We start from the raw sequence: 16,089 nt of genomic DNA, 5'->3' as shown, positions 1-16,089 counted from the left end.
ATGTTTTATTGTCACTATTAGTAAGGCTTGTATCACTGTATAATATCAGTCATTAAATGCAAGATATTTAAAGTGTACCTAAAGCAGGGATGCACTAATACCCATACTTGTACTCGTAAAAATACCCCGATACCAAAGACGATACCTCACGTGATGTAATTGACAGAATTTCCCATGCACAGAGACACCGGTGGCAGCAGCAGAAACAATGTCAGCCTCAGAAGTGTGGAAATACGTCAAAATGAATGATGACAACACATTACGAACTATCGATTAGTGAAGGCGGAATAGGCGCTGAATGACACAGACCAGAAGCACTTTCTTTATTGCGCGCTATCCTAGTTCTCTCAGAGAGCACGTGATCGGTTCTCCTTGCGCCTGAATGGTCAAATACACACATAGTTGTCGAAATGTCCATGGTGTGGAGTATCTCACGTAAATACAGTCGGTTATGGCTTAAGGGGACGTAAACATTTGGGTGAAAACGGGATGTGTCCGTATATATTAAAGGGACCAAAATAAAAACAACAATAAAACAACAAAATATGTTAAATAAATGTATACATGGTAAATAAACCTACTGTATCTAAAAAAAAAAAACAAGTTTATTAAATACAAGTAAAGTATTTAATTTATATCTCTATAGTATTTGTTTGCAAATTTCTTTTTATGTAATAACAACTATTGGTAATTATGCCCTTTGAAGGTTATTGGATACTGAAATTTAAGTTTGTGACAAGCACATAAAAAATATTACTTTTTTCATTAGAGTAACAATGAAGAAGCTGTCCTACATTCATTAGTCTCACTTGTGCTTGGAAAACTGCAACATCAAAAAAAGAAAAAAGAAAAAAAAAAGAGAGAGAGAAATTAATACATTAATACATAATACATAGGCATTGGTATCGGTATCGAGAGTACTAGAAAAACACTATCGGTACTCTTTCTCTTTTTGTGCGTACATCGGTGCATCCCTAACCTAAAGTATACTTGCAATAGTTCCACTTTAGCACAATCGAATATACTTCAGTATATCTTTAGTTGGAGCTTAGCACTACTTCTGCATAACTAAAGTGCATTAAGTACAAAATTAGTTGTTCCAATTTAGCAGACTTTAAGTATATCAATTTAGTATACCAAAAGTACAATTGCAGGGTATTTATATTAAGAACAAAAATATGCAAATGTATTTGCTGTATACTTAGCATAAATGTGTTTCAAATATACTTTGGTGTAGCCTATTTTTAATTTTTTTTTCCAGGGCATTGTTTAATAAATACTTATTTTCGCACAGGTCCTTTACTATGTTATCTTGTGACCTCAAAATTTTACCATAGTTCACCATAAAAGAGCTTGCAGAAGCTAGCTAAAATTGCACGATTGATTCATCAAATGTGTTTTTATCTCACATTTGCTTTTGTTAACACTATTAGTTAACGCTATGTTTATGGCAGAGTTTATGCTACATGACAGCATTAACCTTTTAGAGTCACTCAAGAAATCTGAACTGCCATGCTATGTACAACAAACAATGTAATAAAACAGTGCCAGATTCACCTTCATCTGTTTTGGATAAAACTGAACATGCCTTTAGCACTATTCACTGCTCATTTGAAAATGTTGCGAAATGTGCAAGAAGCAACATAATGTTTAGCAGAAATGTCCCCACAGGCATGTTTTTTCCTATGAGACTGGGTTGATTTTTTGTATTAGCATGTTGCTAAGCTAACAATGTGATTCGGTCATAAGTACAAATAATATTTTTGTCTTTTATTTTATTTAATTTTTTTTTTGTTTTTGTTATTGAGTTAATATATTTGTCATTGACATTCATGCTCATCCAACATATTGGATGATTATTTTTCTGTGTTTTGTAACAGAGCTATTATCTGAGCGGGTTTATAACTCAATGCACATAGATTATCTGTATTGCAGTCCTTTGACTTGACCTCTGACCGTCTCATTAATCTCGTACATACCAACATGTCTCAGAAACATACCTGTTGGTGTACATACTGATGAGGTGAAGGATGAACTCCCTGTTGACACTCATTTCCATACTGAGTAGATCTTGATCCCTCCCTTGACGATTAATTCCACTTGGATTAATTAGACACACATAGTGCTGAACCCTCATTAACACAGTCCTGTGATATTATCTGATACAAATGTGCGTCTCCACGCGGGTGTGTGTGTGTATATGTGTTCAGAGGTCTGGGTGATCCTTTACACTTATGCAAAAGGGTGAAAACAGCTTCAAGTTGACTTTTCCATTTTCTGAAGAATGTATGAGTGGTGCTTGGTAATGCAAAAGTGACACAGTGATAGGATGTTGTGGATGGTTGCTATACAGTGCTATACGAATTTCTGAGTGTTTTTAGCATGTTTCTCTACATTTGCTAGAATTCTTGGTGGTTGCTTGGTGCTTAGTGCCCATCCCTTCATTACCACAGTGTATCATACTCTGATGTCTACTTCACCAATTCCAGTACAAATAGATTTTATTAACAATCCTTAAGTATTTTACTCATACTGAATGTTGGTTCAAAGATTCACTAGTCTTAAACACCTAAGAGACATGCCAGTCAAAATAAGAAACAATTGATTTGTAAGATGAGAAATCAAGTAGACAGTAAAAGTTTCTAATATCTTTGATACTAATTAAAACTACACGTACAGTAACCAATTACATTTACCCCTGGTTTCACAGACAAGGCTTAAGCTAATCCTAGACTAAAATGCATGTTTGAGCTGTTTTAACTGTAAGTAACTTGTACTGACATATCTTAAAATATGTCACTGCCATTGTTTTGTCTCCAGATGCACACCAGTAATGTTTTTCTTGTGAACATTTATAAAAAATACTAAATTATCCTAATTGAACTAAGGCCTAATCCTGGCATAGGCTAAGCCCTGTCTGTGAAACCTGGCCTTAGTAAAATACTTTACAACACTGCTCCAGACCAAAGAACTTTCTCAATAAAACGGGCTTCTCGAACAAGAAAAAGATCTGCAAAATTACAAAGCTCAAAGTCCACCCTTTATTATAAAATACCCACCCGATATTTTATTTAACTTTCCAAGAACTACAACAAACGAGTCATTTGGACTACAGTGCATTTATTTTTCCAGGTTTTGTGAAGTCACAGTGTTGCTCGTTTAAATAATTCACACCCATGAAATACTTAAAAAAGTGGGCAAGGCCTGGTTTAGCTGCATTAAAGAAACAGTGTTGCTGCTATGTCAAAGATATGCTGTTTTTTCCACCCCGTTTCCAAAACTCATTTGTTTGACCTTCCAAAGGCTGACAAACTTAATGGAGAACAGCTTCCAGAACCTAAGAGAGTACAATGCAGGATACGCACAAAAGCTTCTACTGAAATGAAGCAGTTCCCACTTTAATCGGGACAATCTGTTGTTTGTGGATCACAACTTTTAAGTATGTCTTATTTGTAGTTGCGTTTTCTATTAACAGAGTGCTCACCTGCTAGCCAACATTAGTGTTGATATAGTGTTTACTGTAGCTTTTGTAAGGCTGTTCATCGCCCCTTAGGAAAATTAACCATGGTTTTGTGATCGATTACTGTTAAAACAACAAATGCCATTATTAAATGTTGTATAACATTGTATCTAAAATGTCTAAGAAAATTACAAAAAACAAAACAAAAACTTAACACTGAAATCTGTGCTTGCAAAGTTTGTGCATGAAATCCATTCTGCAAAATCCTCTAGTTTGTTAACATTCTTAAAGCTGCAGTAGGGAGTTTTTAGAAAACGTTGACTTAGCCTGAAAATTTGAAAAAGCACAACTCACAGGTCACTCCCCCTTGCTCCCTCCACAGCTCCTCCCCCATCACAACGGAGCCTGCCATGAACGCGCAGGCTAGTAAGCAAGCAGGGCCACCGATGACGGCGGATAAACAGTTATGGCACATTCACTGGTACGGACGAAACATCAACAATATGATTTACATTGACTATGGCCTGCCCATACTTTCACTACAAACTTGGTCCTCAAAACATTACGTATTTTGCAATACATGTAATGTAACTATATGACGTTGCACTATTTCTATAAGTAATAAATAGCTAGTAAGATAATATAACGGTAACTAACGTTACAGTATGCAAGTAATTATTCTATCGATATGCTAAATAAGGTTTGCTAGTACATTATTTCAGCAACATGACAAGCCAGTGAATTAGTAGGTTTCAATAGTTGCTTTGCACAGTGCGTGACATTTTATCTGTATGTTATGCGGCTAGAGTTTTGACACTGAGTCAATGGGCTCCGACGAGGAATTCACACCCAGCGACTTCGGGGAGTCAACGGGCGGAGAGAAGAGCAAGCCGTGGTGTGCACGGAGCATCAGGCAGGGGACATGGGAGACGGGGCAGAGGTCTTACTTACTCGTCAAGCAGAAATGTGGCTAACTCTGCATCGGTTTTTAATCCTTTCAGGACACGTAGCTCCCTCCACCTTGGAAAAGCCGCTCCGATATTTACCCTCGTTTTATTTCGGGCTCTATCTAATTCTTTCTTTTTGGCTTTTTTATCATCGTCATCTGTTTGTCCGCCATAAGCAAAGCTGCGGCACACCGGTAATCTTGAATTTAAACGCCTGTACGCACTGTGCATGAGAGGAGTGTGATCAACGTGCACACAAGCTTGATTGACACTGCTAAGACACTCCTCCTGGCTCTGATTGGTTGTTTCTTACCGGGAGCGGTGTATTTCTGCAAATGGCAATAGGACCACTGGGAGGAGCCAGAGGAGCTTGATTTTTTCACAGATTATCTGTCTCATATTCTACTGTCAGGACATAATGACAGGTTTAACAAATATGTAAAAAATAAATTTTTACTAAAGTTACCTACTGCAGCTTTAAGTCTGAATCAGGCTTGAATTGGTTTGGAATTGACGGCATCATTAAAGCTGCAGTGCGTAGGTTTTGCCTTTCTGCCGCTATCTCTGTTTGAAACCTGCAATTGCAGTTATTTGTGGAATTATCTTTACATGGGTTGTGCAGTGGCACGATTTCCTGCAGAAACCCACCAGTACTGATTTAATTAGAAAACATTATTACAAGCTTACCGTTGTGAATTAGGCTAAGGTAAGGATATAGTTTTGAACACTGGCTGGTTATGTACTTGCTCAAAAATTGATTTTGGATCATTTTTAACCAAAAAAATTACAGACTGCAGCTTTAATACTCACATCTGAGTAGAGCTTACAGTTATGGTAAGGGGCGTGACATTTCCCAAACACATGCTAAGTGGTCCCAATCACAACACACTGGGCAAGCTAACCAATCACAGCACATTTTGTGTTTCAGAAGGAGGGGCTTCATCGAAACTGGAACTATTCAGTGCGTTCGAGTCAGACTGGGGAGAGAGGTGCTGTAATAATGTAAAATATGTGAAAAATAATGTTTTTTTACAATCAAGCATGAAAGTATATTCTAGCACACCCCAAAAACAAAATCAAGACTGTAAAACGGAATAATAGGACGCCTTTCATTTGAAAAAAAAAAAAAAAAAAAAAGATGTGTACGCATAAATCATTTACAATAAATACTGCAGTATTCCATTAAATAAATAAAAAAAAGAATTGCACACATGGTAAGAAAAATGTGACTGCGAACATACAGTATGCGTGTATTATGCTGATGATGAAACAAAGATAAATAGCAGATTTAAAATAATATGTTTTTCTGCAACGGTTGAGAAAGTGCCTGAAATGAATGGGAATGCTAACAGGAATGCTAGCTTTCTCCTGCTATTCTACACCTCACTGAGCACCACTAACTAGAAGAGAACATCATGCTGATAAAAAATTAATGTAACTTTAAGAAAAACCCTTTGATAAGGCTTAGTAAGAGAGAGAGAGAGCGAGATGTGATGATACGTCTGGCATGACGAGACAGACAGACAGAAAGGGTGTGGTCGAGCAGAGGCACGGAGCTGTGTGTGGGAGGCAGTGATTCTTTGATCACTTTAAGCACTTTTTTGTGCCATATGTTCATTTATACCAATGTAACTAGGCAAAAATCGGTGTAAGACGACTCATTTTGCTTGCTTAATGAGTCTGGTTGCCATAGTTACAGCATCCAATTGCAGTGCAGCTCAGAGAGAGAGAGGGGAAGGGGCGCTCAGGATGATTGATGGGGTGCTGGATATCGCTAGTGTGCTGGGCAGATTGATGGTGTTTATTCTGCGGTTGGTTTTGCCAGTGGAAGGAAAACTACACATGTGCCTCAGTGTATTGAACGCCCACATCAGATAAACACACTTTCCCGCTACTGAAAAGTATTTGTGTGTGGTGTTTCTGATGCTCGTTTTCACCTTATCATATCTACAATGTGGAAATGACTTTGCAGCACATATTGAAAAAGCAATGTCACGTTTGGAGAGTCGAAATGGATTTTGTCAGATGAGATCAAGATTTGATTTGTATTTAGGTTTTAAAAAAATAGTAAATACATTATATGAAAAACAGTCCCATAATCCTTTGCACGCTTAAAGATATAGATGATCGTGAATTGAACATTCGGTCATCATTTACTCATTTTAGGTGGAATATAAAATGAGAAGTTCTGAGGAATGTTCATGCTCTTTTCCATACAATAAAAGCATACAGAGGTCAGTGATTGTTAAAATCCAAAAATAAAATAAACAAAAACCATAAAAGCGTATTGAAAGTGACCTGTGTGCTTTATTCTGAATGCATAGATTTGATTGAGGAAAATACCAAAAGTGCTGTTCTCAAATCTTGTTGTGCTTAATGTAAAACCAACACAATCTCATGGCAATTCATAATTTTACTGTACATTCTGGCTAATTTGTATGAATACCTACAAACTCGTTTGTACGTTTTCATATGATCCGGTTATGCCCCCGTGATGGTTATGTTTAGGGGTGGACCTTCATGCTTACTTTTTCATATGAATTCATACCATGTGAACTGTACAAAAATGTACAAATTATTTTTAAAAATAAGTTAAAGGTTTAGTTCACCCAAAAATTATAATATCATTAATTACTCACCCCAATTCCACACCCGTAAGACCTTTTTTTATCTTCGGAACACAAATTATGATATTTTTGATAAAATCCGATGGCTCAGTGAGGCCTCCATTGCTAGCAAGTTAATTTCCTTTTTCAATGCCCAGAAAGGTATTAAAAACATATTTTAAATAGTTCATGTGAGTACAGTGGTTCAACCTTAATATTATAAAGCGACGAGAATACTTCATGAAGCTTCGAAGCTTTACGAATCGTTTGTTTCAAATCAGTGGTTCGGAGCACCAAAGTCACATGATTTCAGTAAATGAGGCTTCATTATGTCATAAGTGTTTCAAAATTTCAATGGATCACAGGATACGCGCTCCGAATCAAAACAAAAGATCCGTAAAGCTTTGAAGCTTCATGAAGCAGTGTTTTGAAATCGACTATCACTAGATATTGTTGAATAAGTCGTTATTTTGATTTTTTGGCTAACAAAAAGTATTCTTGTAACTTTATAATATTAAGGATGAACCACTGAACTCTCATGAACTGTTTTAAATATGTTTTTAGTACCTTTCTGGGTACTGAAAAAGGAAATTAACTTGCTGGCAATGGAGGCCTCACTGAGCCATCGGATTTTATCAAAAATATCTTAATTTGTGTTCAGAAGATGAACGAAGGTCTTACGGGTGTGGAACGACATGAGGGTGAGTAATTAATGACAGAATTTTCATTTTTGGGTGAACTAACCCTTTAAGTTCTTCTGTGAGTGACATAACTATCCCTACCCCACCCCTACCCTTTTTGTTATTTTGTGGTATTGACGCTAAATGTCTTTGTTGAATTGAAAAGAACAGCATGAACATGCTTCAGAAACTTCTCCTGTTCTTTCACTGAAGACAGGCACATGGGTTTAGATCACCAAATGAGGACAGAATCTTCATTTATCTAACTCCTACAGAATATACAAAAAAGTAAATTGTTGTCTTTGAGAACAGAATAAATCATACTGAATCAAGAATAAACAAATGGGAAAAACGCGGCTGAGAGCTTCAATCGTTTGCTCTCTAGCCATCACATTCTCAGAGAGCTGTCAAATTCCTCAGAAATGAAATGATCAGTGCTGTGAAATTACACACAGTGATTCAGTGTGTGTGTTGTGGGACGGTCTGTACAATAAGCTTCAGTTAACCGCAGGGTAAAAATAGTGTGCAGACTGAGCCACATGCATATTAAAGAGCTTCACAAACCGACATTCACCACCAAAATAATGTTGTTAACAAAATGTGTAACATTATTAATAATGCTTTCTTATCCTCTCTAACCCTAATTAATTACACCTAAAATAATTACACTACTTTTTAAAACTTTGGGATTGTAGGATATTTTTAATGTTTTTTTTTTTTTTTTTTTTAAATAAGTCTCTTATACTCACCAAGGCTGCATTTATTTGATCAAAACTACAGTAAAAACAGTAATATTGTGGAATATCACTACAATTGATTTGAAACTGAAATCTTCTGTAACATTATGAATGATTTACTGTCACTTTTGATAAATGCATTTTGAAACTATAAACATATTAATTTCTTATGATAGGTTGCTAAAAATAATGTTTAAGCCCTGACCCTACTTAAAATCTGACAGGTTGGTAAGAATGAAGTTTCAGGTCAGTCAGAATGTTGATCGGGAACATAGAGAAAGATATTTGATTTAATTATCATTAGCTAGGTTGAGGTTAAAGAGCACAAGGGATGATGGATCAAATAATTACCGTTACTGTTCCACTCCGCATGTACAGCACAACTTGCAATTTCTCTAATCGGATGGATTAAAGACAATAAAATCTCCTAATTAAGCTTAATTAGCGGGGTCTTTTAGCAACATGGATCCCAGGAGAGGCTGTCAAAGCCAGTGGACACAGCAAGAGACACGGACGGCATGTTTTGTTCCGAACTGCTTGGATGGTTTTATTTCAGAGAACATGAATCATTTCTCTCTCTCTCTCTCTCTCTCTCTCTGTGTGTGTGTGCGTGACTAAATTTTAAATTATTTTATAGTGCTTAAAAGGAAGCACTATATTGAAGTTCCTCTTTTTTTCTTTCTATTCTCCAAATGCAATTAATTAAACTCAAACCACATAACATTAAACATTAGCACCATTCATAATCTAACAGCAATGACGCCATTGTAACACTGCACACTGAATAATGCTCTTCTTTTTTTGCATTCATTTCTATATCGATTATTTTTTCTTTCTTTCTTGCATCTAACATATAGCTGCCTTTAAAACAGTACTGGATTGAGTAACTATTATTTTGCTGCATTACAAGTACTGTTGAAAATCGTGTCATGCGGTTAAATCTGTTCTATCAGTGTGTTTGGCCTAGTGTTGAGAGTTGTCACTGTGGCTTTTAATCATGTCTTTTCTTTGGTAAGTCATACGTCCAACAAATGATGGATCTGTGGATGGATTGTAGTGAGATGAAACTGAGATTGAACTGGACAGAGACTGTGAGAGTTAAAGTCAGGCACTGCCCTGCACAGCTCTGCAGGGTCCTGAGGAGCCACTAAGGTCCACCAATTCATTCCTGCTCTGTGATGCGTAGAAATCAATTACTGTCCATATATGATAGCAAACAGCTGAAGAAAAAAGCTATCTATCCATTCTTCATCTCTCTATCCTCCAGCTCACCTTTCTATCATGCTTCTCTCCATCTGATTCTGCCAGAGCAGCTCTCTATCGTAATGTATTCCTCTTTAACGTCTTTTGTTCTTCCTATTCTGTCGTCGCCCTCCTGCTCTCACATTCTTTTTTAGGGGTCAGTGGTTTAAGAAGACTGAGTAATAAGTGACCTGGAAAATGTGTTGTTTGCTGCACTTTTTAGGGTATTTTAAAGATGGAATGAAATGGAAATTCACCCAGTCTGTTTTCTAAATGCATGCTATTGATTTTTTTATGTGAATGATTCATACATATTTATTTATTTATTTTTTGAACCCATAGTTTTTAAATCAAACTCAGTCTTCTGGTGAATCAACATACTTCTCTCTGGTTGAGATATGCAGATCTTCTCCAATTATTTAGTATGCTTAAACCCTGCCTCTTTCAGTGAATGTGTTTTCACCATGTTCGACATCTTTGGGCCTTTTTACACCTGGTCACTTCATGCATTTTTTCTGATCGGATAGCTATCTGATTCATAAAAACAATTCCATTTACACTTGGCCACATAAATCCGATCTTTAATTCCCGAGCTATATGCAGATTTAATGGAGTTCACATCACCGAAAACAACAAATATGAGCTGCATTTTTACTTGATCATCAGCTAATATCAAAATCAAAGACCGCAACAGGAGAGATCATGGCAACAGCACTGGTAAGATCATTTAGTCTCATTACTTTTAATGAAGATGATTGTGTTTTGAGTGCCTGCAACTTACTTTCAGTTTTGATTTGCGTTGTCTTGCTGAATAAGGTACTCAGCTGCTCATCTGTAGTGATGCGTGCTGCAGTAGTGCTGTCATATCTGGCTATAACATGTTATTTAGCCTATAACACGCTCTTACACGTTTATTTTTTTGTATTTTTGGGAGGAGTTAAATTTATATATGTGGTTTCAACAACCAGATGCATTTAGACTTGTTCAGTTTTGACTGGAATGCGTCCCGGATCATCTCCTGAAGTGGTTTGCGCGATCGGATTTATATCCGTCTCGAATGTGTTTCGGAGGAGGTTAGGTTTAGACGAAGGGATAGGGTTAAGAAAAAAAATTCAGACAGGACTGTTGTTCCAGGATCAACAAAATATACTGATCCAGGAACTGATCTTACTTGGCAAAATTACTGTAACCCACCTCTTTCTTACAATTGACCAAAAATGCATACTTCCATAATATAAAGTATGCCAAAATCAGTATAGTATTCAAAAAAAATGTGAGCAGAAGTACCCGGATGACCTACTACATCCACTGAGATTCTGGAGTGAGCATCTAATGGACATTTTACTATCCCATGAGGCCACAGGAGAGAAATTGTGAATGACAGTGAAGCGACACAACTGATGCTCTAAGTCAATGTTTCTCAACCAGTGGGTTGCGACAGGCCGGACCATTCTACATTTTCGGAGATGCGAGCTCCAGGGCGTCAGCGGGCGTTCAGTGCTTGTGTACGCACCAAGAACAGCTTCATCTCGGCCAGAGCTTCGGGGATTTGCCGCTGGCTCTTATAGTGGTTAAACATGAGACATAATTAAATTTGAGTACATTAAACAGGCAATCTTTGGTCTTATTAATCTATTACTTGTTCCAGACCAAGTCGAATTGTGCCATGTTAAATTGAATAATTAACTTACATCCTTTATATAGCATAATATATATTGGCTACAACTAAGTTAGACAGGACATATACGTAATACATTAATACAATAATACGTAATACAATAATACGTAAAACATTAAACTTTATACACCTAGTGTTCTTTGAGTAAAGAAAACGCTTTACAATTTTTTTTTTTCTTCAAACATCATTCATACGTTGCATAGACGAGATAGCCAAACTGCAGCACTTAATTCACAAGGTGGGGCGGATTTATGAGGTTTGACTGACAGTTTGAGGATCAAAGCTGGAGTTACAAGGTTTTGTCACAAGCTCTTTAAAATCCTTTTCATTCGTTAAATGTTTGTAAAAACCCACATACAGGCGTAAAGGGTGACCTATATCATTGTTTTGTTTTTTAAATAAGAAAAAAGAAAGGGAAATATAGAGATACAAGGAGTAGCATTTATTTATTTATTTTTTTTGGCATTTGGTAATTTTCCACGGCACACTTGAAAACCGTCATGGGCACACTAGTGCTTTACGTTTGACTGAACTGTACAATTGTGTTGTTTGTTGTTGTTGTTCAATAAATGTTATGTTATATAAATATGTCCATTAGTGTGGATTGTGTGAAAGTTACATTAATACGCCATTAGATGGCGGCAACACTTTACAGGTGAATGAGTCAGTCAGTCAGTGAGTCACAAGAGACTTGAAAGGAACTTTTGCAAAGGAAGTTGTTTTAGCACTGTATGTTATGGATGTTATGGAAAATTAAAGGACAAATACAAGATCGCTTTCCTCAGTGGACATTTAAACAGACTTTTATAATGGATATAATATTATGGACATCGACTTGAAGAATGAATGTAATGCAATATAAATATATCAGACAAAGGTAATAGCCTACTCTCTCAGGCGATCTCTCTCTCTCTCTCTAATGCTGTACAAAATTCAATGAGTTTCAATGAAGGGACTCAACGTTCCTTCGTTACTAGTTCTAAAGTGACGATTTAGAGTTAGTAATGGAGGCTTGGTCCAACTGTCAACTTGAGATTTGAATCCATGGAGGAAGGAAGTTTTTTTTTTTTAAAAGAGGGTTTTAAAGACACTCCATTGTTATTTCCTATTTATTTACACACTCATGCCGTCGAACTGTTGTATAAACACAATATCACACTCGTAGCCATGCGATATGGCTGTATATCAGCACGCTGTGATTACCTATGGATATATATATATATATATATATATATATATATATATATATATATATATATATATATATATATATATATATATATATATATATGAAGAGTTTGGTTCCAAAACGCAATAACTCCATTTTGATTAATTTGAGTAAAAAGGAGTTTTCTTTACCAAGAAAGTGGCAAGATGAAAACCACTATTTTCTGTTTCAAACTATCACATAGCATCTTTTGGTTATAAAAACATTAAACATTCAAATCTACATTTTTATTTTAAAAAGTTTATTATAAAAACGTATTATTTTTTTCCCAAAATGCAATAAATCCATGACATTTTTTTCCCCAAAATGCAATTAATCCATCAATATAAAAGTTATTTTTCAAATTGAAAATACACAACAAAGCAAGTTAATTCACATATATGACAGAGTCTAAACTTTGCCAATATTTATTTTATATACAGGCATTTTACTAAAAATACATTCAGCCGTTGCTCCCAAAATGAATTCAACGGATCATCTTGTTAATGTTATAAATTATTTGTCATCACCGATTAACGAGTATCTGGCGCCACCGCACGGTTAAATAAACACATTTGTCGAGTACATTGGTATTAAAACGGCTTTTTAAAAAAGCCTTCAATGTTTACAGTGGGTGGAATGGTGCGCTGTGATTGGTTGAGCGGATATATCACGTTCTGCAGAAAAAGGAGACTGGCGTTTGTCGCGTTTTGGAAAGAAAGGGAGAAAACATGACAGAATAACATGACGGATATCACATTTTGCGCAAAATTGATAAATGACTTTTCAATACCGACCAGATACTATACTGATTTTGCCGGAAACTCAATTTTTTTGAAAATGCCGTTTATCGCGTTTTGGAACCAAACTCTTCATATATACACTGTATATCACCATGTTATATGAAAACAAAGCTTAGCTCTCAGTAAATATCACACTAAATATTCTGCTCTGGCTCACAATTAATAATCTCAACATAAATAATTATGCTGTTGGTAATTACACGGTCACACCCCTCTCTCTCTGTAGCAACTTGTCAAAGGCCGGATTGTTCTGCTAATTGGCTTTATTAGTATTGCTGGCCACTTATCAACAAGAGTTTATCGATGATACATGCACAGTCTAGTTGCAATTTGCAAGCCTGTAAACATATATACAAAGATTCACTTAATGTTACTCCCCAACATGATAATTTATAACAATGCTCATGAATCACAATCAGAAAAGCATGTCAGGTATCAGTGGCTTTCCTCAAAAAAACCCTATGGTTTCAGACACCAGCTATGATTCAGAAGTTCATTACTAGTCTTTGTTGTGCATTTTTTATTAGCCAAGTAAAATATTTATTAGCTTAGAACAGTTGTAAATAAAAGCCACAGTGGAATTATTGCTACTTTCAAAAAGTTGACTGAAAATGAAATAATTTGAATGGCTTGGATGTTTTCTTCCTTGTAGGAAGCAGGGCTAATAAAGCTCATTAAATCGCATTAAAACACAACGAAATAACTGTAGAAAAGCAAGCAGTTTACTGAAACCACATACAGAGAAGAAGAAAACTCTGGGGATGTGATTATGAGAGAGAGATGAGGGTCTGTGAATATCAGACCAAAGACGTTTTTTTTGGTAAGAACGTTTGTATTTTCATTTAGCCTGTCTGCTGTATTTTTATTTTTTTGCATAAATGCAATTAGTTGAACTTAAAGGTGCAGTATGTGATCGGTGATATGGGAAATGCTCACGTTAGCCTGCTAGCATTGAAAGCCATAAGATCCCACCCTCCCTTGCAAATCGCCGTCCAAAACCACACCTCCCCCAAAACACGTACAGCTACTCTTGGCAAAGCGTGACAAGACATTAAACTACCTCAAGTCTCAAAGCACATAACATTACAATAATGAACATTAATAACTTAGAGAACTTGACTGCTGCAGATTCATTTCAGTGCTGATATTGTTGACATGGAAACGCATAATTCTGAGACCACTCCGGTTAGAACGCCAAGGGTTGCCATCTGTTAATTACGGTAGTCATGTCGTGAATGCAGCATAAGTTTTTTTTTTTTTTGGATTTGATTTGATTAGGAATTGTAAAACGTGGCAGTTGTTTGTTTGCGGTGCTCCTTGATTGATGTCTGTGTACATAAACTCTGCATAGCATGAAACACGCTGATGAAGCATGATGTCTGCGCGAACAGGGAGCACGAGGGAATTTAAAAACATACATTCTGACAGGCTGACACTCAGGTAGGTCATCATATTATTTCATTTGTACCAAAAATAATAATTGGGTGAATATTTTATGGTCCTACACCTTCCACAGATGATATATAGGCCTATTTATAAAAATACATTTAGACTGTTAAACATAGTGACTGCTATCAGGATATGAGGAGACTTTCAACCAGTATATATATAAAAAAAAAAAAAACGTTTCTGTAGAAAATCACCTACAGTATTGCACTTTTAAGAGTACTTTGTGACCAACTTGATTAGACTTACGTACATCTATAGTACACTTAAGTGCTCTTAAGTACTATGGCTCGGTTTCACAGACAGGGCTTAGATTAAGCCAGGATTAGGCCTTAGTTCAATTAGGACATTTAAGTAGATTTTATAAACATGCCTTAGGAAAATTACTGGTATGCATTTTGAGACAAAACAATGGCACTGAAATATTTCCGGATATATCAGTGCAAGTTGCTTTCAGTTAAAACAGCTCAAACATGCATTTTAGTCCGGGACTTGGCTAGGAGTGTACGCATTTTCATAATTCTACTGTCTTTGAAAAATGGTTAAAGTGTACTGCTGAATGTACTGACAAGCTTTTATGATAAACTAAAATATAATTTAATGTAATTTCTATTAAAACCTATATGTCATGTATTTAAATGTTTGTAATTACATTTGTAATGATCTTACAGTTTAGTACACTTAAGTTATATTAACTTTAAATGTAATATCAAATAACACTAGTTAAAATTATAATCAAGCACTTTACATGTTCTTTAGTAGGTTTGTCAACACATCAAAATAAGTGTACTTTTTTTTAAAGCACAGACTTTTATTTCATTAATATTATTTTATCTGCAAGTATAGTTTTTCTTCTTTTCTTTCAAAAGGGGTTGGTTGCCAGGGCATTGCTATTCAGATCCCTATTTTATCAAGCTATTCAGAGCAAGTTTCTACCTTTCTATAAACAGGTTTATGGACAGATAGGAATCAGCTTCTTCTTGTATTCTTACCTGGAACATGACCCTGTATTGCTCCTCGGGCTTCTGCACCACGCACATGTTACACCCCATCCTGACGTCTGACCCCCGACACCGTCAGGCCACGAACCTGCTCAGATCACCTACTCAGAGGAACTGCTGCGCTTGTTCAGACACAGCAGCATGTCCCAGATGCCCACAGACAGTTCGCTTATCTCTTGCAGTCCAACAATAAGTTCTATGAATGTACTGGGGTCACAGTGGGAGAGCTGTAGAGTTTAAAGCATTTCCGTTTCAGAGACACATACAGCACAAATGTCTTTA

At 36.1% G+C, this 16,089-nt stretch overlaps 1 protein-coding gene across 1 annotated transcript in view; it reads right to left on the bottom strand.

Moving 5' to 3' along the window:
* The window catches only part of LOC137009427 (PDZ domain-containing protein 4), a 44,069-nt gene extending 28,211 nt beyond the window's left edge, over positions 1 to 15,858 (bottom strand). The window contains exon 1 of the mRNA XM_067371666.1: positions 15,799 to 15,858. Within this exon, the coding sequence (XP_067227767.1) occupies positions 15,799 to 15,858 (60 nt within the window). The remainder of the gene's footprint in view (positions 1 to 15,798) is intronic.
* Between the last annotated feature and the right edge of the window lie 231 nt (positions 15,859 to 16,089).

The sequence above is a fragment of the Chanodichthys erythropterus genome, chromosome 20, assembly GCF_024489055.1.
Source record: "Chanodichthys erythropterus isolate Z2021 chromosome 20, ASM2448905v1, whole genome shotgun sequence".
NCBI lineage: Eukaryota > Metazoa > Chordata > Actinopteri > Cypriniformes > Xenocyprididae > Chanodichthys > Chanodichthys erythropterus.
The sequence above is the reverse complement of the archived record's forward strand: the minus strand, read 5'-3'. Positions and strand labels throughout refer to the sequence as shown.